This window comes from Pseudophryne corroboree, chromosome 5 (assembly GCF_028390025.1).
Source record: "Pseudophryne corroboree isolate aPseCor3 chromosome 5, aPseCor3.hap2, whole genome shotgun sequence".
Lineage (NCBI taxonomy): Eukaryota > Metazoa > Chordata > Amphibia > Anura > Myobatrachidae > Pseudophryne > Pseudophryne corroboree.
Genome location: NC_086448.1, coordinates 829,300,390 through 829,325,704, shown reverse-complemented (window position 1 = coordinate 829,325,704; position 25,315 = coordinate 829,300,390). Strand labels below are relative to the sequence as shown.

Below are 25,315 nucleotides of genomic sequence, written 5' to 3'. Positions count from 1 at the left end.
TTCTACTGCTGCTGGAGAGACACAAGTCCCAGCATTCCCACACAGCCTCTCCTGCAGCTGGGGAGCCACAAGTCCCAGCATGCCCTGGCAGCCTCTCCTGCTGCTGTTGCCTGGGTGCTACAAGTGGCAGGGGGTAGCGGGGGCGTCACCTGTTGGGCTGCAGCGCAGGGAACTGCTGATTGGCTTTAGTCTCCTGCTAATATTTAATGTGGATGAATCCCTAAATGCTCGCACACATGTATATATAGCATTGGTGAACTGCGGTCTTCCCTGTTTCAGGTCTACCTGCGATGCTTGGGGCTGTGCGGGGATATAAAGAGTGACGATCAGCTGACAGCGGGGACTCTGTGAGGAGCGGCAATGGCTTTGCACGCATTTCTCCGGTAACCTGTTACAGGGATATCCCATGTTGTGTCCTGACATCGGGCTTGTGTACACTGGTGTCCTTATTGTGCGCTGCGTCAGAAATACAAATGTAGGGAGCAAAGTGAGAACCATTATTCCCAATGAACCCATTACTATTATCCTTTATATGGCGCCACAAGGGTTCCGCAGCGCCCAATTACAGAGTACATATGCACATAATCAAAACAGGAAAACAGTGACTTACAGGTGAAGATAATATAGGATAAGTACAGGGTATATACACATAGCTGCATAAGTATCAGGGTGACAAGAACCGAGGGATTTGGTGTCGTGGAAGGGATTATGGAGGAGAAGATGGTTTGAGAGAAGGAAAAGCACACGTCTGTTATATCAAGGGGTCCGTTACTCGTCAGTACAAGGAATTTATTGTAGACACTTTAGATGGGAGATTGGGCGTGAGAGGGGATGAAAAAACAATTGAATTCCCCCCTGTATGACTTCTACCCTCCCCATTTAAGGGTGAGAACACATTAGGATGACTGGCAGTTGGGCCGATGGGGCGGTTTTCCTTTTCCCCCGCACCATGCCAGATTGCCAGTACACACTAGCCCGATGTAATGAGCGACAGAAGGAGTCTTGTTCCGTCCGTCATTAGTCTTGGGTCGCACGCGATTTCTTCCGGGTTGGCTATGCAGCATGGCCAACCAGAAGATTTTGTGTGGCCCACGGGAGTGCGCAGTAGTGCACAATGTAGATGATTTAAATCGTCCGGACATCGTGCTAGTGTTCACCCACCCTTAGACTACGCCGGTCAGTTACGGATCTAGGTGTATGTTACATGGCCTCCATAGGTTTCAGCGGTGGCGTCACATGCTTGCTGACATCATACATCGGGGTGAACGGCTATTAGTGTACTCTGTACACGCACACCACTATGTAAGATGACCTGTAATGTGATGCCGGGAATAATAGTCTGCGGGTATGTCCTGTCGTCCGTTTACTATTAAAGATAATTATTTTAATCGGTGTTTCTCCAGCAACCATCATGTCATGATACTGGCCACCTGAGTGCGTTCTTCTTTTCCCGTCTTCTCTCTTATTATGTATTTTGCATGAACACGTGTTCCGACTCCTATTGCCCCCTGAATGATTTTGTATCGCTGATCCCCCTCTGTATGTTTCAGCTCTCTGCAGAACATCGCACACAGGAGTCTTCTCCCAGCCTCCCATCCGCTGCACACGGCGGCCGAGCTGCAGAACTCAAACAGAGCCTGCACGGGGCGGTCCGGCAGGAAGGCTTATCTGAGGACGTATCCGGTTCTGCTGGTGCAGCCGGACGGATCAACCATCTCCATCCAGTATAAGGAGCCGCGCAGGCTGCTGACTGTAAGATGCCCCCGTCTACTTTATAAATGCTTCCTCTGTCAATCTTCAGCTGTCCCGTGTAGATTAGATATGAGCGGGTTCGGGTTTTACTCGGATTTACTCGGTTCTCAAAACGGCATCTTATTGCTTATTCAAAACACGAGACATCCGTGAGCCAATAAGATGCCGTTTTGAGAACCGAGTAATTCCGAGTAAAACCGAACCCACTCATCTCTATATAGATATGTAAATTAGCGTATGGATCATTCCGTGTGACTCACGTTACATGTCATGTTCATTTTTAGTGGTCTCAAAGCACCACACACACACAAATGAAGCTGTAATTCAACATTTAAAAACGATGACAATAATATACGGGGTATGTAGTTATTAATGCTTAGAATAGAAAAAACGCACACTCTCAGTAGTTACATTTTATTGTTCATATGCGCGACTCCTGTTACAACAGAATGGACGCAGGAACCGAGAAGACTTATAGATTTATTTAAACCGCTCTCCTAATGATTTTCACAATATGATTGTTATACTATACACGTATAAGACCCTACACTTATGACTGACACAGACAAACAAACTGAATGTTAACCAAACTATACTTCAATTTTGACTGTGACTCATGTTACATATGGATGTGACTCACGTTACAGTTCTGTCCCCCAGTCACAGGGCTCTGATATAAATGCGATAAATATATAGATTTTCAGTTATAACACATTGGGCCTAATTCAGACCTGATCGATCGCTAGGGCTTTTTTGCAGTCCTGCGTTCGCATAGTTGCCGCCTACAGGGGAGTGTATTTTAGCTTTGCAAGTGTGCGAACGCATGTGTAGCCGAGCGGTACAAAAAAGTTTTGTGCAGTTTCTGAGTTGCCCAGAACTTACTCAGCCGCTGCGATCACTTCAGCCTGTCCGGTCCCGGAACTGACGTCAGACACCCGCCCTGCACGCCTGTGTTTCCCCAACCACTCCCGGAAAACGGTCAGTTGCCACCCACAAACGCCCTCTTTCTGTCAATCTCCTTGCGATCGCCCGTGCAAATGGATTCTTCGTTAAATCCATTGCACAGCAACGAGCCGCTTTGTACCCGTACGACGCGCCTGCGCATTGCGGTGCATACGCATGCGCAGTACTGACCTGATCGCACCGCTGCTAAAAATAGCTAGCGAGCGGTCGGGTCTGAATGAGGCCCAATATATGACGATCTTTTAGCAGCATAAATATAGTAAAATGTTAGCGGTTGTGTGCATGTATTGTGTCCTGCATTTCATGGAATGACCCATATACATGTTCTTTGTTTCGGTGTCCAGGAGATGATATCTATAAATATAATCTTCTCACATGTCAGTGTAGCAGCAGGGTGCCGGTCGGGGCAATGACCGGAGGGTCTCTACTTCTGTAGGAGGTTGTGGCGACCGAAGTAAGGGAGAGATGGAAGTGTAGGAGAACAGAGATGGCAGAGAGAGACATGGGGGGAGAGGGACAGAGATGAGAGAAAGATGGAGGCTGCAGGACGGAAATATGGGGGAGGGGGACAGAGATGAGAGAAAGATGGAGGCTGCAGGACAGAAATATGGGGGAGGGGGACAGAGATGAGAGAAAGATGGAGGCTGCAGGACAGAAATATGGGGGAGGGGGACAGAGATGAGAGAAAGATGGAGGCTGCAGGACGGAAATATGGGGGAGGGGGACAGAGATGAGAGAAAGATGGAGGCGGCAGGACGGAAATATGGGGGAGGGGGACAGAGATGAGAGAAAGATGGAGGCTGCAGGACGGAAATATGGGGGAGAGAGATGAGAGAAAGATGGAGGCTGCAGGACGGAAATATGGGGGAGGGGGACAGAGATGAGAGAAAGATGGAGGCTGCAGGACAGAAATATGGGGGAGGGGGACAGAGATGAGAGAAAGATGGAGGCTGCAGGACAGAAATATGGGGGAGGGGGACAGAGATGAGAGAAAGATGGAGGCTGCAGGACGGAAATATGGGGGAGGGGGACAGAGATGAGAGAAAGATGGAGGCGGCAGGACGGAAATATGGGGGAGGGGGACAGAGATGAGAGAAAGATGGAGGCTGCAGGACGGAAATATGGGGGAGGGGGACAGAGATGAGAGAAAGATGGAGGCTGCAGGACGGAAATATGGGGGAGGGGGACAGAGATGAGAGAAAGATGGAGGCTGCAGGACGGAAATATCGGGGAGGGGGACAGAGATGAGAGAAAGATGGAGGCTGCAGGACGGAAATATGGGGGAGGGGGACAGAGATGAGAGAAAGATGGAGGCTGCAGGACGGAAATATGGGGGAGGGGGACAGAGATGAGAGAAAGATGGAGGCTGCAGGACGGAAATATGGGGGAGGGGGACAGAGATGAGAGAAAGATGGAGGCTGCAGGACGGAAATATGGGGGAGGGGGACAGAGATGAGAGAAAGATGGAGGCTGCAGGACAGAAATATGGGGGAGGGGGACAGAGATGAGAGAAAGATGGAGGCTGCAGGACGGAAATATGGGGGAGGGGGACAGAGATGAGAGAAAGATGGAGGCTGCAGGACGGAAATATGGGGGAGGGGGACAGAGATGAGAGAAAGATGGAGGCTGCAAGACAGAAATATGGGGGAGGGGGACAGAGATGAGAGAAAGATGGAGGCTGCAGGACGGAAATATGGGGGAGGGGGACAGAGATGAGAGAAAGATGGAGGCTGCAGGACGGAAATATGGGGGAGGGGGACAGAGATGAGAGAAAGATGGAGGCTGCAGGACGGAAATATGGGGGAGGGGGACAGAGATGAGAGAAAGATGGAGGCTGCAGGACGGAAATATGGGGGAGGGGGACAGAGATGAGAGAAAGATGGAGGCTGCAGGACGGAAATATGGGGGAGGGGGACAGAGATGAGAGAAAGATGGAGGCTGCAGGACAGAAATATGGGGGAGGGGACAGAGATGAGAGAAAGATGGAGGCTGCAGGACGGAAATATGGGGGAGGGGGACAGAGATGAGAGAAAGATGGAGGCTGCAGGACGGAAATATGGGGGAGGGGGACAGAGATGAGAGAAAGATGGAGGCTGCAGGACGGAAATATGGGGGAGGGGGACAGAGATGAGAGAAAGATGGAGGCTGCAGGACGGAAATATGGGGGAGGGGGACAGAGATGAGAGAAAGATGGAGGCTGCAGGACGGAAATATGGGGGAGGGGGACAGAGATGAGAGAAAGATGGAGGCTGCAGGACGGAAATATGGGGGAGGGGGACAGAGATGAGAGAAAGATGGAGGCGGCAGGACGGAAATATGGGGGAGGGGGACAGAGATGAGAGAAAGATGGAGGCGGCAGGACGGAAATATGGGGGAGGGGGACAGAGATGAGAGAAAGATGGAGGCGGCAGGACGGAAATATGGGGGAGGGGGACAGAGATGAGAGAAAGATGGAGGCGGCAGGACGGAAATATGGGGGAGGGGGACAGAGATGAGAGAAAGATGGAGGCTGCAGGACGGAAATATGGGGGAGGGGGACAGAGATGAGAGAAAGATGGAGGCTGCAGGACGGAAATATGGGGGAGGGGGACAGAGATGAGAGAAAGATGGAGGCTGCAAGACAGAAATATGGGGGAGGGGGACAGAGATGAGATAAAGATGGAGGCTGCAGGACGGAAATATGGGGGAGGGGGACAGAGATGAGAGAAAGATGGAGGCTGCAGGACAGAAATATGGGGGAGGGGGACAGAGATGAGAGAAAGATGGAGGCTGCAGGACAGAAATATGGGGGAGTGGGACAGAGATGAGAGAAAGATGGAGGCTGCAGGACAGAAATATGGGGGAGGGGGACAGAGATGGGAAAGAAAGAAAACCTGCAACAACATGGCGAGTCACTAGTCTGATATACTACTTTTAAATTAGACCCTTAATTCCCTGAACATTTCTCATGTGTAACTGGTAAATTCTGTGTACACAGTGAGGGAACATTTATTGTAGCTGCACTGTAACCTTTTATTTTTAAAGCGTTCGGTCCTCTAGATCACAGGTTCTCAAACTCGGTCCTCAGGACCCCACACGGTGCATGTTTTGCAGGTCTCCTCACAAAATCGCAAGTGAAATAATTAGCGCCACCTGTGGACCTTTTAAAATGTGTCAGTGAGTAATTAATTCACCTGTGCACTTGCTGGGTCACCTGCAAAACATGCACTGTGTGTGGTCCCGAGGACCGAGTTTGAGAACCACTGCTCTAGACTTACCCCACCACCTGAAACGGAGAGATCACCCTGAGTGTTGCCCTCAGTCATCTCTACGCTCTGGTGACACAGTGTGGATGAAATGGGTATTACAGTGACATTCAGGTAACATGGAGGTCACCACGGGGGTTCTCTGTTTGCTATTCATGGGTGGGAGAATTTATTAAAAAGGGGATGTCCAAAAGTGGACAATGTCGTCAGTGATCTTACTGAACTCTTAGAAAGGATTCCAGCCATCTTACCCCTTTAGAATGTAAGCTCTCACGAGCAGGGCCCTCTTCCCTCGTGTGCTTATCCTTTTCTTGCTTTCTCTAACGTCCTAGTGGATGCTGGGGACTCCGTAAGGACCATGGGGATAGACGGGCTCCGCAGGAGACATGGGCACTTTAAGAAAGAATTTAGGTTCTGGTGTGCTCTGGCTCCTCCCTCTATGCCCCTCCTCCAGACCTCAGTTTGATACTGTGCCCAGACGAGCTGGGTGCTGTTCAGAGAGCTCTCCTGAGTTTGCTGAGAGAAAGTATTTTGTTAGGTTTTTTATTTTCAGGGAGCTCTGCTGGCAACAGACTCCCTGCATCGTGGGACTGAGGGGAGAGAAGCAGCCCTACTCTCTGAAGCTAGGTCCTGCTTCTTAGGCTACTGGACACCATTAGCTCCAGAGGGATCGTACGCAGGATCTCGCCCTCGCCGTCCGATCGCAGAGCCGGAAGACAGAAGCCGGGTGAGTATGAGAAGCAAGAAGACTTCAAATCGGCGGCAGAAGACTTCGTTCTTCACTGAGGTAACGCACAGCACTGCAGCTGTGCGCCATTGCTCCCACACTACACCCACATACTCCGGTCACTGTAAGGGTGCAGGGAGCAGGGGGGGGGGGGCGCCCTGGGCAGCATTTGGACCTCTTTTTGGCAAAAGTAAACATATATACAGTTGGGCACTGTATATATGTATGAGCCCCCGCCAAGAAAATGCATATTTAAGCGGGACAGAAGCCCGCCGTCAAGGGGGCGGGGCTTCTTCCTCAGCACTCACCAGCGCCATTTTTTCTCCACAGCTCCGCTGAGAGGAAGCACCTGAGGCTCTCCCCTGCAGATACACGGTAGAAGAGGGTAAAAAGAGAGGGGGGGCACATAATTAGGCGCAAAAATCAATATAAACAGCAGCTACTGGGTTAACATTAAGTTACTGTGTTATTCCTGGGTTTATAGCGCTGGGGTGTGTGCTGGCATACTCTCTCTCTCTGTCTCTCCAAAGGGCCTCGTGGGGGAACTGTCTTCAAAAAGGGCATTCCCTGTGTGTGTGGTGTGTCGGTACGCTTGTGTCGACATGTTTGACGAGGAAGGCTATGTGGAAGCAGAGCGGGAGCAAATGAATGTGGTGTCTCCGCCGACACCTGATTGGATGGATATGTGGAAGGTTTTAAATGATAATGTTAATTCCTTGCATAAAAGGTTAGAAAAAACTGAAGCCTCGGACAGTCAGGGTCTCAACCCGTGCCTGATCCTATGTCGCAGAGGCCGTCAGGGTCTCAGAAGCGCCCACTATCCCAAATTGTTGACACAGATACCGACATGGATTCCGACTCCAGTGTCGATTACGATGATGCAAAGTTACAGCCAAAATTGGCTAAATCCATCCGTTATATGATTATAGCAATTAAGGATGTGTTGCACATCACAGAGGAAACCCCAGTCCCTGACACGATGGTGTATATGTATAAGGGAAAGAAGCCGGAGGTAACCTTTCCCCCCTCACACGAACTGAATGAGTTGTGTGAAAAAGCTTGGGAATCTCCAGATAAAAAACTGCAGATCTCCAAAAGGATTCTTATGGCGTATCCTTTCCCGCCAACGGACAGGTTACGATGGGAATCCTCCCCTAGGGTGGACAAGGCTTTAACACGCTTGTCCAAGAAGGTAGCCCTGCCGTCACAGGATACGGCTACCCTCAAAGATGCTGCGGATCGCAAACAGGAGGTTACCCTGAAGTCCATTTATACACATTCGGGTACCTTGCTGAGGCCGGCGATCGCGTCGGCCTGGGTGTGTAGTGCTGTAGCAGCATGGACGGATACCTTATTTGAGGAATATGATACCTTAGACAAGGATACTATATTGTTGACCTTGGGGCATATTAAAGACACTGTCCTATATATGAGAGATGCTCAAAGAGACATTAGTATGCTGGGTTCTAGAATAAACGCAATGTCAATTTCTGCCAGAAGGGTCCTGTGGACTCGGCAATGGACAGGTGATGCCGACTCAAAAAGGCACATGGAGGTTTTACCTTACAAGGGTGAGGAATTATTTGGGGACGGTTTCTCGGACCTGGTCTCCACAGCTACTGCCGGAAAGTAAATTTCTCTATCGTCCTAGTGGATGCTGGGGTTCCTGAAAGGACCATGGGGAATAGCGGCTCCGCAGGAGACAGGGCACAAAAAGTAAAGCTTTAGGATCAGGTGGTGTGCACTGGCTCCTCCCCCTATGACCCTCCTCCAAGCCTCAGTTAGATTTTTGTGCCCGGCCGAGAAGGGTGCAATCTAGGTGGCTCTCCTAAAGAGCTGCTTAGAAAAGTTTAGCTTAGGTTTTTTATTTTACAGTGAGTCCTGCTGGCAACAGGATCACTGCAACGAGGGACTTAGGGGAGAAGAAGTGAACTCACCTGCGTGCAGGATGGATTGGCTTCTTTGGCTACTGGACATTAGCTCCAGAGGGACGATCACAGGTACAGCCTGGATGGTCACCGGAGCCTCGCCGCCGGCCCCCTTGCAGATGCTGAAAAGAGAAGAAGGTCCAGAATCGGCGGCAGAAGACTCCTCAGTCTTCTTAAGGTAGCGCACAGCACTGCAGCTGTGCGCCATTGCTCTCAGCACACTTCACACGGCAGTCACTGAGGGTGCAGGGCGCTGGGAGGGGGGCGCCCTGGGAGGCAATGTAAACCTATTTCTCTATCGTCCTAGTGGATGCTGGGGTTCCTGAAAGGACCATGGGGAATAGCGGCTCCGCAGGAGACAGGGCACAAAAAGTAAAGCTTTAGGATCAGGTGGTGTGCACTGGCTCCTCCCCCTATGACCCTCCTCCAAGCCAGTTAGATTTTGTGCCCGGCCGAGAAGGGTGCAATCTAGGTGGCTCTCCTAAAGAGCTGCTTAGGAAAGTTTAGCTTAGGTTTTTTATTTTACAGTGAGTCCTGCTGGCAACAGGATCACTGCAACGAGGGACTTAGGGGAGAAGAAGTGAACTCACCTGCGTGCAGGATGGATTGGCTTCTTGGCTACTGGACATCAGCTCCAGAGGGACGATCACAGGTACAGCCTGGATGGTCACCGGAGCCTTGCCGCCGGCCCCCTTGCAGATGCTGAAGTAAGAAGAGGTCCAGAATCGGCGGCAGAAGACTCCTCAGTCTTCTAAAGGTAGCGCACAGCACTGCAGCTGTGCGCCATTTTCCTCTCAGCACACTTCACACGGCAGTCACTGAGGGTGCAGGGCGCTGGGAGGGGGGCGCCCTGGGAGGCAAATGAATACCTATTTTGGCTAAAAATACCTCACATATAGCCTCCGGAGGCTATATGGAGATATTTAACCCCTGCCAGAATCCGTTAAGAGCGGGAGACGAGGCCGCCGAAAAAGGGGCGGGGCCTATCTCCTCAGCACACAGCGCCATTTTCCCTCACAGAAAGGCTGGAGGGAAGGCTCCCAGGCTCTCCCCTGCACTGCACTACAGAAACAGGGTTAAAACAGAGAGGGGGGGCACTAATTTGGCGATATGCTTATATATATATTAAGATGCTATAAGGGAAAACACTTATATAAGGTTGTCCCTATATAATTATAGCGTTTTTGGTGTGTGCTGGCAAACTCTCCCTCTGTCTCTCCAAAGGGCTAGTGGGTCCTGTCCTCTATCAGAGCATTCCCTGTGTGTGTGCTGTGTGTCGGTACGTGTGTGTCGACAGGTAGGAGGACGATGTTGGTGAGGAGGCGGAGCAAATTGCCTGTAATGGTGATGTCACTCTCTAGGGAGTCGACACCGGAATGGATGGCTTATTTAGGAAATTACGTGATAATGTCAACACGCTGCAAGGTCGGTTGACGACATGAGACGGCCGACAAACAATTAGTACGGTCCAGACGTCTCAAAAACACCGTCAAGGGTTTTAAAACGCCCGTTTACTTTAGTCGGTCGACACAGACACAGACAGGGACACTGAATCCAGTGTCGACGGTGAATAAACAAACGTATTCCTTATTAGGGCCACACGTTAAAGGCAATGAAGGAGGTGTTACGTATTTCTGATACTACAAGTACCACAAAAGAGGGTATTATGTGGGATGTGAAAAAACTACCATAGTTTTTCCTGAATCAGATAAATTAAATAAAGTGTGTGATGATGCGTGGGTTCCCCCCGATAGAAAATTATGGGCGGTATACCCTTTCCCGCCAGAAGTTAGGGCGCGTTGGGAAACACCCCTTAAGGTGGATAAGGCGCTCACACGCTTATCAAAACAAGTGGCGGTACCGTCTATAGATAGGGCCGTCCTCAAGGACCAGCTGACAAGGCTGGAAAATATAATAAAAAGTATATACACACATACTGGTGTTATACTGCGGCCAGCGATCGCCTCAGCCTGGATGTGCAGAGCTAGGGTGGCTTGGTCGGATTCCCTGACTAAAAATATTGATACCCTTGACAGGGACAGTATTTTATTGACTATAGAGCATTTCTATATATGCGAGATGCACAGAGGGATATTTGCACTCTGGCATCATGAATAAACGCGATGTCCATAACTGCCAGAAGATGTTATGGACACGACAGTGGTCAGGTGATGCAGATTCCAAACGGCACAGTATGGCCGTATAAAGGAAGAGGACTTGTTTGGGGTCGGTCCATCGGACCTGGTGGTCACGGCAACTGCTGGAAAATCCACCGTTTTTTACCCTAAGTCACATCTCTGCAGAAAAAGACACCGTCTTTTCAGCCTCAGTCCTCTCGTCCCTATAAGATCATATCTGCCCAGGGATAGAGGAAAGGGAAGAAGACTGCAACAGGCAGCCTATTCCCAGGAACAGAAGCGTTCCACCGCGTCTGACAAGTTCTCAGCATGGCGCTGAGACCGTACAGGACCCCTGGATCCTACAAGTAGTATCCCGGGGGTACAGATGGGAATGTCGAGACGTTTCCCCTTCGCAGGCTCCTGAAGTCTGCTTTACCAAGTCTCCCTCCGACAAGGAGGTAGTATGGGAAAAAATTCACAAGCTGTGTTCCCAGCAGGTGACAATTAAATTACCCCTCCTACTACAGAAAAGGGGTATTATTCCACACTATATTGTGGTACTGAAGCCACACTTACAAAGGTTCAAATTAAGATGAAGTCACTCAGAGCAGTGATAACGAACCAGGAAGAAGGGGACTATATAGTGTCCCGGGACATCAGGGATGCTTACCTCTATGTCCCAAATTTGCCCTTCTCACTAAGGGTACCTCAGGTTCGTGGTGCAGAACTGTCACTATCAGTTTCAGACGCTGCCGTTTGGATTGTCCACGGCACCCCGGGGTCTTTACCAAGGTAATGGCCGAATTGATGATTCTTCTTCGAAGAAAAGGCGTCTTAATTATCCCTTACTTGGACGATCTCCTGATAGGGGCATAGTCCAGGGAACAGTTGGAGGTCGGAGTAGCACTATCTCGGATACTGCTACAATCAGCACGGGTGGATTCTAAATATTCCAAAATCGCAGCTGATCCCGACGACACGTCTGCTGTGCCTAGGGATGATTCTGGACACAGTCCAGAAAAAGGTGTTTCTCCCGGAAGAGAAAGCCAGGGAGTTATCCGAGCAAGTCAGGAACCTCCTAAAAACAGTGCATCATTGCACAAGGGTCCTGGTAAAAATGGTGGCTTCCTACGAAGCAATTCCATTCGGCAGATTTCACGTAAGAACTTTTCAGTGGGATCTGCTGGACAAATGGTCCGGATCGCATCTTCAGATGCATCAGCGGATAACCCAATATCCAAGGACAAGGGTGTCTCTCCTGTGGTGGTTATAGAGTGCTCATCTTCTAGAGGGCCGCAGATTCGGCATTCAGGATTGGATGCTGGTAACCACGGAGCCCAGCCTGAGAGGCTGGGGAGCAGTCACACAAGGGAAAAATTTCCAGGGAGTGTGATCAAGTATGGAGACTTTTCTCCACATAAATATACTGGAGCTAAGGGTAAATTTATAATGCTCTAAGCTTAGCAAGACCTCTGCTTCAAGGTCAGCCGGTATTGATCCAGTGGGAAAAACATCACGGCAGTCGCCCACGTAAACAGACAGGGCGACACAAGAAGCAGGAGGGCAATGGCAGAAACTGCAAGGACTTTTCGCTGGGCGGAAAATCATGTGATAACACTGTCAGCAGTTTTTCATCCCGGGAATGGAAACTAGGAAGCAGACTTCCTCAGCACGACCTCCACCCGGGAGAGTGGAAACTTCATTGAGAAGTTTTTTCCACATGATTGTAAACCGTTGGGAAATACCAAAGGTGGACATGATGGCGTCCCGTCTGAACAAAAAACGGGACAGGTATTGCGCCAGGTCAAGGGACCCTCAGGCAATAGATGTGGACGTTCTGGTAACACCGTGGGTGTACCAGTCGGTGTATGTGTTCCCTCCTCTGCTTCTCATACCTAAGGTGCTGAGAATTATAAGACGTAGAGGAGTAAGAACTATACTCATGGCTCCGGATTGGCCAAGAAGGACTTGGTACCCGGAACTTCAAGAGATGCTTACAGAGGTCTTATGGCCTCTGCCGCTAAGAAGGGACTTGCTTCAGCAAGTACCATGTCTGTTCCAAGACTTACCGCAGCTGCGTTTGTCGGCATGGCGATGGAAAGCCGGATCCTAAGGGAAAAAAGGCATTCCGGAAGAGGTCATTCCTACCCTGGTCAAAGCCAGAAAGGAGGTGACCGCACATCATTATCACCACGTGTGGCGAAAATTTGTTGCGTGGTGTGAGGCCAGGAAGGCCCCACAAAGAAATTTCAACTCGGTCGTTTCCTGCATTTCCTGCAAACAGGAGTGTCTATGGGCCTCAAATTGGGGTCCATTAAGGTTCAAATTCGGCCCTGTAAATTTTCTTCCAGAAAGAATTGGCTTCAGTTCCTGAAGTCCAGAAGTTTGTCAAGGGAGTATTGCATATACAAACCCCTTTTTTGTGCCTCCAGTGGCACTGTGGGATCTCAACGTAGTTCTGGGATTTCTCAAATCACATTGGTTTAAAACCAGTCAAATATGTGGATTTGCAGCATCTCACATAAAAAGTGACCATGCTCTTGGCCCTGGCCTGGACCAGGCGAGTGTCAAATTGGTGGTTTTTTCTCAAAAAAGCCCATATCTGTTTGTCCATTCGGACAGGGCAGAGCTGCGGACTCGTCCCCAGTTCTCTCCCTAAGGTGGTGTCAGTGTTTCACCTGAACCAGCTTATTGTGGTGCCTTGCACCTACTAGGGACTTGGAGGACTCCAAGTTGCTAGAAGTTGTCAGGGCCCTGAAAATATATTCCAGGACAGCTGGAGTCAGAAAATCTGACTCGCTGTTTATACTGTATGCACCCAACAAGTTGGGTGCGCCTGCTTCTAAGCAGTCGATTGCTCGTTGGATTTGTAACACAATTCAACTTGCACATTCTGAGGCAGGCCTGCCACAGTCTAAATCGGTTAAGGCCCATTCCACAAGGAAGGTGGGCTCATCTTGGGCGGCTGCCCGAGAGGTCTCGGCATTACAACTCTGCCGAGCAGCTACGTGGTCAGGGGAGAACACGTTTGTAAAATTCTACAAATTTGATATCCTGGCAAAAGAGGACCTGGAGTTCTCTCATTCGGTGCTGCAGAGTCATCCGCACTCTCCCGCCCGTTTGGGAGCTTTGGTATAATCCCCATGGTCCTTTCAGGAACCCCAGCATCCACTAGGACGATAGAGAAAATAAGAATTTACTTACCGATAATTCTATTTCTCGGAGTCCGTAGTGGATGCTGGGCGCCCATCCCAAGTGCGGATTATCTGCAATACTTGTACATAGTTACAAAAATCGGGTTATTATTGTTGTGAGCCATCTTTTCAGAGGCTCCGCTGTTATCATACTGTTAACTGGGTTTAGATCACAAGTTGTACGGTGTGATTGGTGTGGCTGGTATGAGTCTTACCCGGGATTCAAAATTCCTCCCTTATTGTGTACGCTCGTCCGGGCACAGTACCTAACTGGCTTGGAGGAGGGTCATAGGGGGAGGAGCCAGTGCACACCACCTGATCCTAAAGCTTTACTTTTTGTGCCCTGTCTCCTGCGGAGCCGCTATTCCCCATGGTCCTTTCAGGAACCCCAGCATCCACTACGGACTCCGAGAAATAGAATTATCGGTAAGTAAATTCTTATTTTTTTGGCAAAAAATACCTCACATATAGCCTCCGGGGGCTATATGGAGATATTTAACCCCTGCCAGAATCCGTTGAAGAGCGGGAGACGAGCCCGCCGAAAAAGGGGCGGGGCCTATCTCCTCAGCACACAGCGCCATTTTCCCTCACAGAAAGGCTGGAGGGAAGGCTCCCAGGCTCTCCCCTGCACTGCACTACAGAAACAGGGTTAAAACAGAGAGGGGGGGCACTAATTTGGCGTTAGAAATATATAAAAAGATGCTATAAGGGAAAACACTTCTATAAGGTTGTCCCTATATAATTATAGCGTTTTTTGGTGTGTGCTGGCAAACTCTCCCTCTGTCTCTCCAAAGGGCTAGTGGGTCCTGTCCTCTATCAGAGCATTCCCTGTGTGTGTGCTGTGTGTCGGTACGTGTGTGTCGACATGTATGAGGACGATGTTGGTGAGGAGGCGGAGCAATTGCCTGTAATGGTGATGTCACTCTCTAGGGAGTCGACACCGGAATGGATGGCTTATTTAGGGAATTACGTGATAATGTCAACACGCTGCAAGGTCGGTTGACGACATGAGACGGCCGACAAACAATTAGTACCGGTCCAGACGTCTCAAAAACACCGTCAGGGGTTTTAAAACGCCCGTTTACCTTAGTCGGTCGACACAGACACGGACACTGAATCCAGTGTCGACGGTGAATAAACAAACGTATTCCTTATTAGGGCCACACGTTAAGGGCAATGAAGGAGGTGTTACATATTTCTGATACTACAAGTACCACAAAAGAGGGTATTATGTGGGATGTGAAAAAACTACCTGTAGTTTTTCCTGAATCAGATAAATTAAATGAAGTGTGTGATGATGCGTGGGTTCCCCCCGATAGAAAATTATTGGCGGTATATCCTTTCCCGCCAGAAGTTAGGGCGCGTTGGGAAACACCCCTTAGGGTGGATAAGGCGCTCACACGCTTATCAAAACAAGTGGCGGTACCGTCGATAGATAGGGCCGTCCTCAAGGAGCCAGCTGACAGGAGGCTGGAAAATATCATATAAAAGTATATACACACATACTGGTGTTATACTGCGACCAGCGATCGCCTCAGCCTGGATGTGCAGAGCTGGGGTGGCTTGGTCGGATTCCCTGACTAAAAATATTGATACCCTTGACAGGGACAGTATTTTATTGACTATAAAGCATTTAAAGGATGCATTTCTATATATGCGAGATGCACAGAGGGATATTTGCACTCTGGCATCAAGAGTAAGTGCGATGTCCATATCTGCCAGAAGATGTTTATGGACACGACAGTGGTCAGGTGATGCAGATTCCAAACGGCACAAAGGTGTATTGCCGTATAAAGGAAGAGGAGTTATTTGGGGTCGGTCCATCGGACCTGGTGGCCACGGCAACTGCTGGAAAATCCACCGTTTTTACCCTAAGTCACATCTCTGCAGAAAAAGACACCGTCTTTTCAGCCTCAGTCCTTTCGTCCCTATAAGAGTCATATTTGCCCAGGGATAGAGGAAAGGGAAGAAGACTGCAGCAGGCAGCCCATTCCCAGGAACAGAAGCCTTCCACCGCTTCTGCCAAGCTCTCAGCATGACGCTGGGACCGTACAGGACCCCTGGATCCTACAAGTAGTATCCCAGGGGTACAGATTGGAATGTCGAAACGTTTCCCCCTCGCAGGCTCCTGAAGTCTGCTTTACCAAGGTATCCCTCCGACAAGGAGGCAGTATGGAAAAAAATTCACAAGCTGTATTCCCAGCAGGTGATAATCAAATTACCCCTCCTACAACAAGGAAAGGGGTATTATTCCACACTATATTGTGGTACTGAAGCCAGAAGGCTAGGTGAGACCTATTCTAAATCTAAAAAAATTTGAACACTTACAAAGGTTCAAATCAAGATGGAGTCACTCAGAGCAGTGATAACGAACCAGGAAGAAGGGGACTATATAGTGTCCCGGGACATCAGGGATGCTTACCTCCATGTCCCAAATTTGCCCTTCTCACTAAGGGTACCTCAGGTTCGTGGTATAGAACTGTCACTGTCAGTTTCAGACGCTGCCGTTTGGATTGTCCACGGCACCCCGGGTCTTTACCAAGGTAATGGCCGAAATGATGATTCTTCTTCGAAAGAAAGGCGTCTTAATTACCCCTTACTTGGACGATCTCCTGATAAGGGCAAAGTCCAGGGAACAGTTGGAAGTCGGAGTAGCACTATCTCGGATACTGCTACAACAGCACGGATGGATTCTAAATATTCCAAAATCGCAGCTGATCCTGACGACACGTCTGCTGTGCCTAGGGATGATTCTGGACACAGTCCAGAAAAAGGTGTTTCTCCCGGAAGAGAAAGCCAGGGAGTTATCCGAGCTAGTCAAGAACCTCCTAAAACCAGGAAAAGTGTCAGTGCATCATTGCACAAGGGTCCTGGTAAAAATGGTGGCTTCCTACGAAGCAATTCCATTCGGCAGATTTCACGCAAGAACTTTTCAATGGGATCTGCTGGACAAATGGTCCGGATCGCATCTTCAGATGCATCAGCGGATAACCCTATATCCAAGGACAAGGGTGTCTCTCCTGTGGTGGTTACAGAGTGCTCATCTTCTAGAGGGCCGCAGATTCGGCATTCAGGATTGGATGCTGGTGACCACGGAGGCCAGCCCGAGAGGCTGGGGAGCAGTCACACAAGGAAAAAATTTCCAGGGAGTGTGATCAAGTCTGGAGACTTTTCTCCACATAAATATACTGGAGCTAAGGGTAAATTTATAATGCTCTAAGCTTAGCAAGACCTCTGCTTCAAGGTCAGCCGGTATTGATCCAGTGGGAAAAACATCACGGCAGTCGCCCACGTAAACAGACAGGGCGGCACAAGAAGCAGGAGGGCAATGGCAAAAACTGCAAGGACTTTTCGCTGGGCGGAAAATCATGTGATAGCACTGTCAGCAGTGTTTCATTCCGGGAGTGGAAACTGGGAAGCAGACTTCCTCAGCAGGCACGACCTCCACCCGGGAGAGTGGAAACTTCATCGGGAAGTTTTTCCACATGATTGTGAACCGTTGGGAAATACCAAAGGTGGACATGATGGCGTCCCGTCTGAACAAAAAACGGGACAGGTATTGCGCCAGGTCAAGAGACCCTCAGGCAATAGCTGTGGACGTTCTGGTAACACCGTGGGTGTACCAGTCGGTGTATGTGTTCCCTCCTCTGCTTCTCATACCTAAGGTACTGAGAATTATAAGACGTAGAGGAGTAAGAACTATACTCATGGCTCCGGATTGGCCAAGAAGGACTTGGTACCCGGAACTTCAAGAGATGCTCACAGAGGACTTATGGCCTCTGCCGCTAAGAAGGGACTTGCTTCAGCAAGTACCATGTCTGTTCCAAGACTTACCGCAGCTGCGTTTGACGGCATGGCGGTGGAACGCCGGATCCTAAGGGAAAAAGGCATTCCGGAAGAGGTCATTCCTACCCTGGTCAAAGCCAGGAAGGAGGTGACCGCACAACATTATCACCACATGTGGCGAAAATATGTTGCGTGGTGTGAGGCCAGGAAGGCCCCACGAAGAAATTTCAACTCGGTCGATTCCTGCATTTCCTGCAAACAGGAGTGTCTATGGGCCTCAAATTGGGGCCCATTAAGGTTCAAATTTCGGCCCTGTCGATTTTCTTCCAGAAAGAATTGGCTTCAGTTCCTGAAGTCCAGAAGTTTGTCAAGGGAGTATTGCATATACAACCCCCTTTTGTGCCTCCAGTGGCACTGTGGGATCTTAACGTAGTTCTGGGATTCCTCAAATCACATTGGTTTAAAACCAGTCAAATCTGTGGATTTGAAGCATCTCACATGAAAAGTGACCATGCTCTTGGCCCTGGCCTGGGCCAGGCGAGTGTCAAATTGGTGGGTTTTTTCTCAAAAAAGCCCATATCTGTTTGTCCATTCGGACAGGGCAGAGCTGCGGACTCGTCCCCAGTTCTCTCCCTAAGGTGGTGTCAGTGTTTCACCTGAACCAGCTTATTGTGGTGCCTTGCGCCTACTAGGGACTTGGAGGACTCCAAGTTGCTGGATGTTGTCAGGGCCCTGAAAGTATAGGTTCCAGGACGGCTGGAGTCAGGAAAACTGACTTGCTGTTATCCTGTATGCACCCAACAAACTGGGTGCTCTTGCTTCTAAGCAGACTATTGCTAGTTGGATGTGTAATACAATTCAGCTTGCACATTCTGTGGCAGGCCTGCCACAGCCAAAATATGTAAATGCCCATTCCACAAGGAAGGTGGGCTCATCTTGGGCGGCTGCCCGAGGGGTCTCGGCTTTACAACTTTGCCGAGCGGCTATTTAGTCAGGGGCAAACACGTTTGTAAAATCCTACAAATTTGATACCCTGGCTAAGGAGGACCTGGAGTTCTCTCATTCGGTGCTGCAGAGTCATCCGCACTCTCCCGCCCGTTTGGGAGCTTTGGTATAATCCCCATGGTCCTTTCAGGAACCCCAGCATCCACTAGGACGATAGAGAAAATAAGAATTTACTTACCGATAATTCTATTTCTCGGAGTCCGTAGTGGATGCTGGGCGCCCATCCCAAGTGCGGATTATCTGCATTACTTGTACATAGTTACAAAAATCGGGTTATTATTGTTGTGAGCCATCTTTTCAGAGGCTCCGCTGTTATCATACTGTTAACTGGGTTCAGATCACAGGTTGTACAGTGTGATTGGTGTGGCTGGTATGAGTCTTACCCGGGATTCAAAATCCTTCCTTATTGTGTACGCTCGTCCGGGCACAGTATCCTAACTGAGGCTTGGAGGAGGGTCATAGGGGGAGGAGCCAGTGCACACCACCTGATCCTAAAGCTTTACTTTTTGTGCCCTGTCTCCTGCGGAGCCGCTATTCCCCATGGTCCTTTCAGGAACCCCAGCATCCACTACGGACTCCGAGAAATAGAATTATCGGTAAGTAAATTCTTATTTTTTTTGCCATATGTTTCCTCACAGCCTAAGAGAGCACCGCATTATCAAATGCAGTCCTTTCGATCACAGAAAAACAAGAAAGTCCGAGGTGCGTCCTTTCTTGCCAGAGGTAGGGGCAGAGGAAAGAAGCTGCACAACACCGCTAGTTCCCAGGAACAGAAGTCCTCCCCGGCTTCCACAAAATCCACCGCATGACGCTGGGGCTCCACAGGCAGAGCTAGGCCCGGTGGGGGCACGTCTTCGAAATTTCAGCCACAGGTGGGTTCACTCCCAGTTGGATCCCTGGGCTATAGAGATTGTGTCTCAGGGATACAAGCTGGAATTCGAGGAGATGCCCCCTCAGCGATACCTCAAATCGGCCCTGCCAGCTTCCCCCATAGAGAGGGAAATAGTGTTAACTGCAATTCACAAATTGTATCTTCAACAGGTGGTGGTCAAGGTTCCCCTCCTTCAACAAGGAAGGGGTTATTATTCGACCATGTTTGTAGTCCCGAAACCGGACGGTTCGGTCAGACCCATATTGAATTTAAAATCCCTGAACATGTACCTGAAAAGCTTCAAGTTAAAGATGGAATCGCTGAGAGCGGTTATCACAAGCCTGGAAGGGGGGGATTTTATGGTGTCTCTGGACATAAAGGATGCATACCTTCATGTCCCCATTTATCCACCTCATCAGGCGTACATCAGATTTGTGGTACAGGATTGTCATTACCAATTTCAGACGTTGCCGTTTGGTCTCTCCACGGCTCCGAGAATATTCACCATGGTAATGGCGGATATGATTGTGCTCCTGCGGAAGCAAGGGGTCACAATTATCCCATACTTGGACGATCTCCTCATAAAAGCGAGATCAAGAGAGCAGTGGCTGAACAGCGTATCACTTTCTCTGGAAGTGTTACGGCAACACGGCTGGATTCTAAATATTCCAAAGTCGCAGTTGGTTCCTACGGCTCATCTGCCTCTCCTAGGCACGATCCTAGACACAGACCAGAAAAGGGTTTATCTCCCGATAGAGAAAGCTCAGGAACTCATGACACTGGTCAGGAACCTATTAAAACCAAAACAAGTGTCAGTGCATCTCTGCACTCGAGTCCTGGGAAAGATGGTGGCATCATACGAGGCCATTCCCTTCGGCAGGTTCCATGCGAGGACCGTTCAATGGGACTTACTGGACAAGTGGTCCGGATCACATCTTCAGATGCATCGGTTAATCACCCTATCCCCCAGGGCCAGGGTGTCTCTCCAGTGGTGGCTGCAGAGTGCTCACCTTCTCGAGGGCCGCAGATTCGGCATTCAGGACTGGGTCCTGGTGACCACGGATGCAAGCCTCCGAGGGTGGGGAGCAGTCACACAGGGAAGAAATTTCCAAGTTCTATGGTGAAGTCAGGAGACTTGCCTTCACATCAACTTCCTGGAACTAACGGCCATATACAACGCCCTATGTCAAGCGGAGACCCTGCTTCGCGACCAACCGGTTCTGATTCAGTCAGACAACATCACCGCAGTGGCTCATGTAAACCGACAAGGCGGCACAAGGAGCAGGGTGGCGATGGCGGAAGCCACCAGAATTCTTCCCTGGGCGGAAAATCACGTAAGCGCACTGTCAGCAGTGTTCATCCCGGGGTGGACAACTGGGAAGCAGACTTCCTCAGCAGACACGACCGCCACCCGGGAGAGTGGGGACTTCATCAGGAAGTCTTCGCACAGATTGCAAGTCGGTGGGAACTGCCACAGGTGGACATGATGGCATCCCGCCTCAACAAAAAACTACAGAGGTATTGCGCCAGGTCAAGAGACCCTCAGGCGATAGCTGTAGACGCCCTGGTGACACCGTGGGTGTTCCAGTCGGTCTATGTATTTCCTCCTCTTCCTCTCATACCCAAGGTGCTGAGAATAATAAGAAAAAGAGGAGTGAGAACAATACTCATTGTTCCAGATTGGCCACGAAGGACTTGGTATCCAGATCTGCAAGAAATGCTCACCGAGGACCCGTGGCCTCTTCCTCTAAGACAGGACTTGTTGCAACAGGGGCCCTGTCTGTTCCAAGACTTACCGCGGCTGCGTTTGACAGCATGGCGGTTGAACGCCGGATCCTAGCAGAGAAAGGCTAGGAAGGACGTGACAGCTCAACATTATCACTGTATATGGCGAAAATATGTTGCTTGGTGTGAGGCCAGGAATGCCCCTACGGAGGAATTCCAGCTGGGCCGTTTCCCTCACTTACTACAGTCAGGAGTGAATTTGGGCCTAAAATTGGGTTCCATTAAGGTCCAGATTTCGGCCCTATCCATTTTCTTTCAAAAGGAGTTGACTTCTCTACCTAACGTTCAGACGTTGTTCCGGGGGTGCTGCATATTCAGCCCCCTTTTGTGCCTCCAGTGGCACCTTGGGATCTTAACGTGGTGTTGAGTTTCCTGAAATCCCACTGGTTTGAACCACTCAAAACGGTGGAGTTGAAATATCTCACGTGGAAGGTGGTCATGCTATTAGCCTTGGCTTCGGCTAGTCGTGTGTCAGAGTTGGCGGCTTTGTCACATAAAAGCCCCTATCTGGTTTTCCATGCGGATAGAGCAGAATTGCGGACCCGTCCACAATTTCTGCCGAAAGTGGTTTCATCCTTTCATATAAACCAACCTATTGTGGTGCCTGTGGCTACTACTGACTTGGAGGATTCCGAGTTACTGGATGTGGTCAGGGCTTTGAAGGTTTATGTAGCCAGAACGGCTAGGGTCAGGAAAACAGAATCTTTGTTTATCCTGTATGCTTCCAACAAGCTTGGTGCTCCTGCTTCAAAGCAGACTATTGCTCGCTGGATCTGTGACACGATTCAGCAGGCTCATTCTGCGGCTGGATTGCCGCTGCCTAATTCAGTTAAGGCCCATTCCACGAGGAAGGTGGGCTCTTCTTGGGCGGCTGCCCGAGGGGTCTCGGCATTACAGCTTTGCAGAGCGGCTACTTGGTCAGGTTCAAACACTTCTGCAAAGTTCTACAAGTTTGATATCCTGGCTGAGGAGGACCTTGTGTTTGCTCAATCGGTGCTGCAGAGTCATCCGCACTCTCCCGCCCGTTTGGGAGCTTTGGTATAATCCCCATGGTCCTTACGGAGTCCCCAGCATCCACTAGGACGTTAGAGAAAATAAGATTTTACTTACCGATAAATCTATTTCTCGTAGTCCGTAGTGGATGCTGGGCGCCCGTCCCAAGTGCGGAATTCTGCTGCAATACTTGTATATAGTTATTGCTGCAATAAGGGTTATGTTATGGTTGCATCAGGGTGGACCTGATGCTCTGTTGTTGTTCATACTGTTAACTGGGTAAGTTTATCACAAGTTATACGGTGTGATTGGTGTGGCTGGTATGAATCTTGCCCTGGATTACCAAAATCCTTTCCTTGTAATGTCAGCTCTTCTGGGCACAGTTTCTCTAACTGAGGTCTGGAGGAGGGGCATAGAGGGAGGAGCCAGAGCACACCAGAACCTAAATTCTTTCTTAAAGTGCCCATGTCTCCTGCGGAGCCCGTCTATCCCCATGGTCCTTACGGAGTCCCCAGCATCCACTACGGACTACGAGAAATAGATTTACCGGTAAGTAAAATCTTATTTTAATAATCTTCAACTGCATCAACTCCAGCAGTCTTCTGCCACCTGATACTATTCCAGTGTCATCTGCTGATGTAACTATGTGTATTTACCCTGTACTTGTCCTATACTGTCATCAACTGTAAGTCGCTGTTTTCCTGTTTTGAGTATTTATGTACTCTGTAATTGGGCGCTGCGGAACCCTTGTGGCACCATATAAATAAAGGATAATAATAATAATGATCAGTGTGTTGCATATGACGCTCTTCTCCTTCTCGCTCCTCTCACCAGATGCCGTTGGACATTTCCACACTGTCGGAGGAGCAGCGCAAGGTTCGGCTGCGCCTCAGGAATCGGCCCAAGAAGGGCAGCGCCACAAAGGAAAAGGACATCTACGACGATTCCAATTTGGATCGATACAGTAAATTCTGGAAGAAAAAATAACTTTTTATAAAATCTACATTAAAATGTTAACAAGTGGGAATAATTAATAAACGTTTTCTACATACAGTGATTTGGGTTTTATTTGATTAACACACACAATTATTGCTGACGATCTGATGCTGTTCCAGGCTAGAATAAGATCCTATATGGGAGAGCCTGTAACAAATCCGGTGGACACCAGAGGGGCTGCCCCAGCGTTGGATGGAATTTGCGTCTGAGCTTAGGTTCATTTTGCGCGGGCCGACTGTAATAATAAGAATAGATTTTGGAATATGGAAGCTTTGTGCAGCAGGTGTAGTAAGAATACAATAAACTTTCCCTCCTGACCTTAATCCATCATCTGACATCGCTATACCTCCTCGTATAGGGGGGAACATTGTGCTTTTGCTTTGCAGAACCTGTTAGAAGACAAATCCCGTTGATGAGAATAAATGAAGGTAATTTGTAGAACTGGGGCCAAATCTGAACTTGATCAGTAAAACCCAGAACAACTGTAACAAGACACAAAAACGACACACCCACGTGTAGCGCAGGACATTTACACAGAGCCAGAAGAGCGTAACCGCGCTTATGATAGAAATTCTATATAACAGAACTGGTTACATGTGATCTGCTGTCGCTGCATTGAAGCCTGTAACCCACAAAGTATTAAACGCCCCAGAAACAAGAAGAGCAACTGAGACAAATTCTTATATGACTGATTACTCCACCGCCATGAGTAAAGCCTGGAAGACGACTTTATTTCACGCTTCTGCAATTATGTATTCATTCCCTATTACCAATATAGTGATTATCCTGTTTCAGCTTTCTCTGCTGCAGTGCTCTGGTCTCTGGGGGTAATTCAGACCTTATCGCTCGCTAGCTACTTATTGCAGCGCTGTGATCAGATAGTCGCCGCCTATAGGGGGAGTGTATTTTCGCTTTGCAAGTGTGCGATCGCATGTGCAGCCGAGCGGTACAAAAAAGTTTTGTGCAGTTCCTGAGTTGCCCAGAACTTACTCAGCCGCTGCGATCACTTCAGCCTGTCCGGTCCCGGAATTGACGTCAGACAGCCGCCCTGCAAACGCTTGGACACGCCTGCATTTTTCCAAACACTCCCAGAAAACGGTCAGTTACCGCCCACAAACGCCCTCTTCCTGTCAATCTCCTTGCAATCGGCTGTGTGAATGGATTCTTCGTACAATCCATCGCTCAGCAATGATTCGCTTTGTACCCGTGCAACGCGCCTGCGCATTGCGGTGCATAGGCATGCCCAGTTCTGACCTGATCGTAGCGCTGCAAAAAACGCTAGCGATCGATCAGGTCTGAATGATCCCCACCATCCGCTGACTAAATCGCATGTATGAAGAGCGAGAAATATATATAAGAATAATCCATTTTTATGTTTTCACAACGCAGTGCGTTATATTTACATATCACTTTTTTAATGGGGTCTATTCAAGTAGACGCGAGGAGGGAGAGTTGCCGCGGAAACCACATGGAAATAGCTGCACCTCACCTCATCCCCCTTATGCCCAGATCTCACCTCATAGGGCTGTAAATAAAATTCTGCAAGTCCGGAGCTACCGGCATGTAACTGCACTTACTCGCAGCCGTAAGTAATTCACGCCTAATTGAATCAACCCCTTTGTGTGTATACTGTGCAATGGTCTATAGAATTATACTGTGTGTGTATATACTAAATACATAAAGCAAACAGACATTGCATATAAAAGAGAACAGGGTTAGTGGCTACAAATATGCATTATATTGCAGTGTACAAGGTGTTAGTATCTGTACAATACAGCAGACCCTGATCTGTGATCATAGACTTGCAGGGTGAAATATTAAATATTGGAACAGTATGGCACCTATGCTGTGCTCAGTGTAGATCTGAGGGATGGGATGTGTGACTCCGGGACAGTGTGATCATTAAAAATTACAATACTATCCTAGTCTGTCGCCTAACAGAGCCTGGCA

General features: G+C 49.2%; 1 protein-coding gene across 1 annotated transcript in view; it reads left to right on the top strand.

The window, feature by feature from the left end:
* Positions 1-23,422, top strand: part of MRPL55 (mitochondrial ribosomal protein L55) — a 24,354-nt gene extending 932 nt beyond the window's left edge. The window contains exons 2-4 of the mRNA XM_063924538.1: positions 280-383; positions 1,551-1,752; positions 23,204-23,422. Coding sequence (XP_063780608.1) covers positions 361-383; positions 1,551-1,752; positions 23,204-23,356 — 378 coding nt within the window. The 5' untranslated portion in view covers positions 280-360 and the 3' untranslated portion in view covers positions 23,357-23,422. The remainder of the gene's footprint in view (positions 1-279; positions 384-1,550; positions 1,753-23,203) is intronic.
* Positions 23,423-25,315: the final 1,893 nt, after the last annotated feature.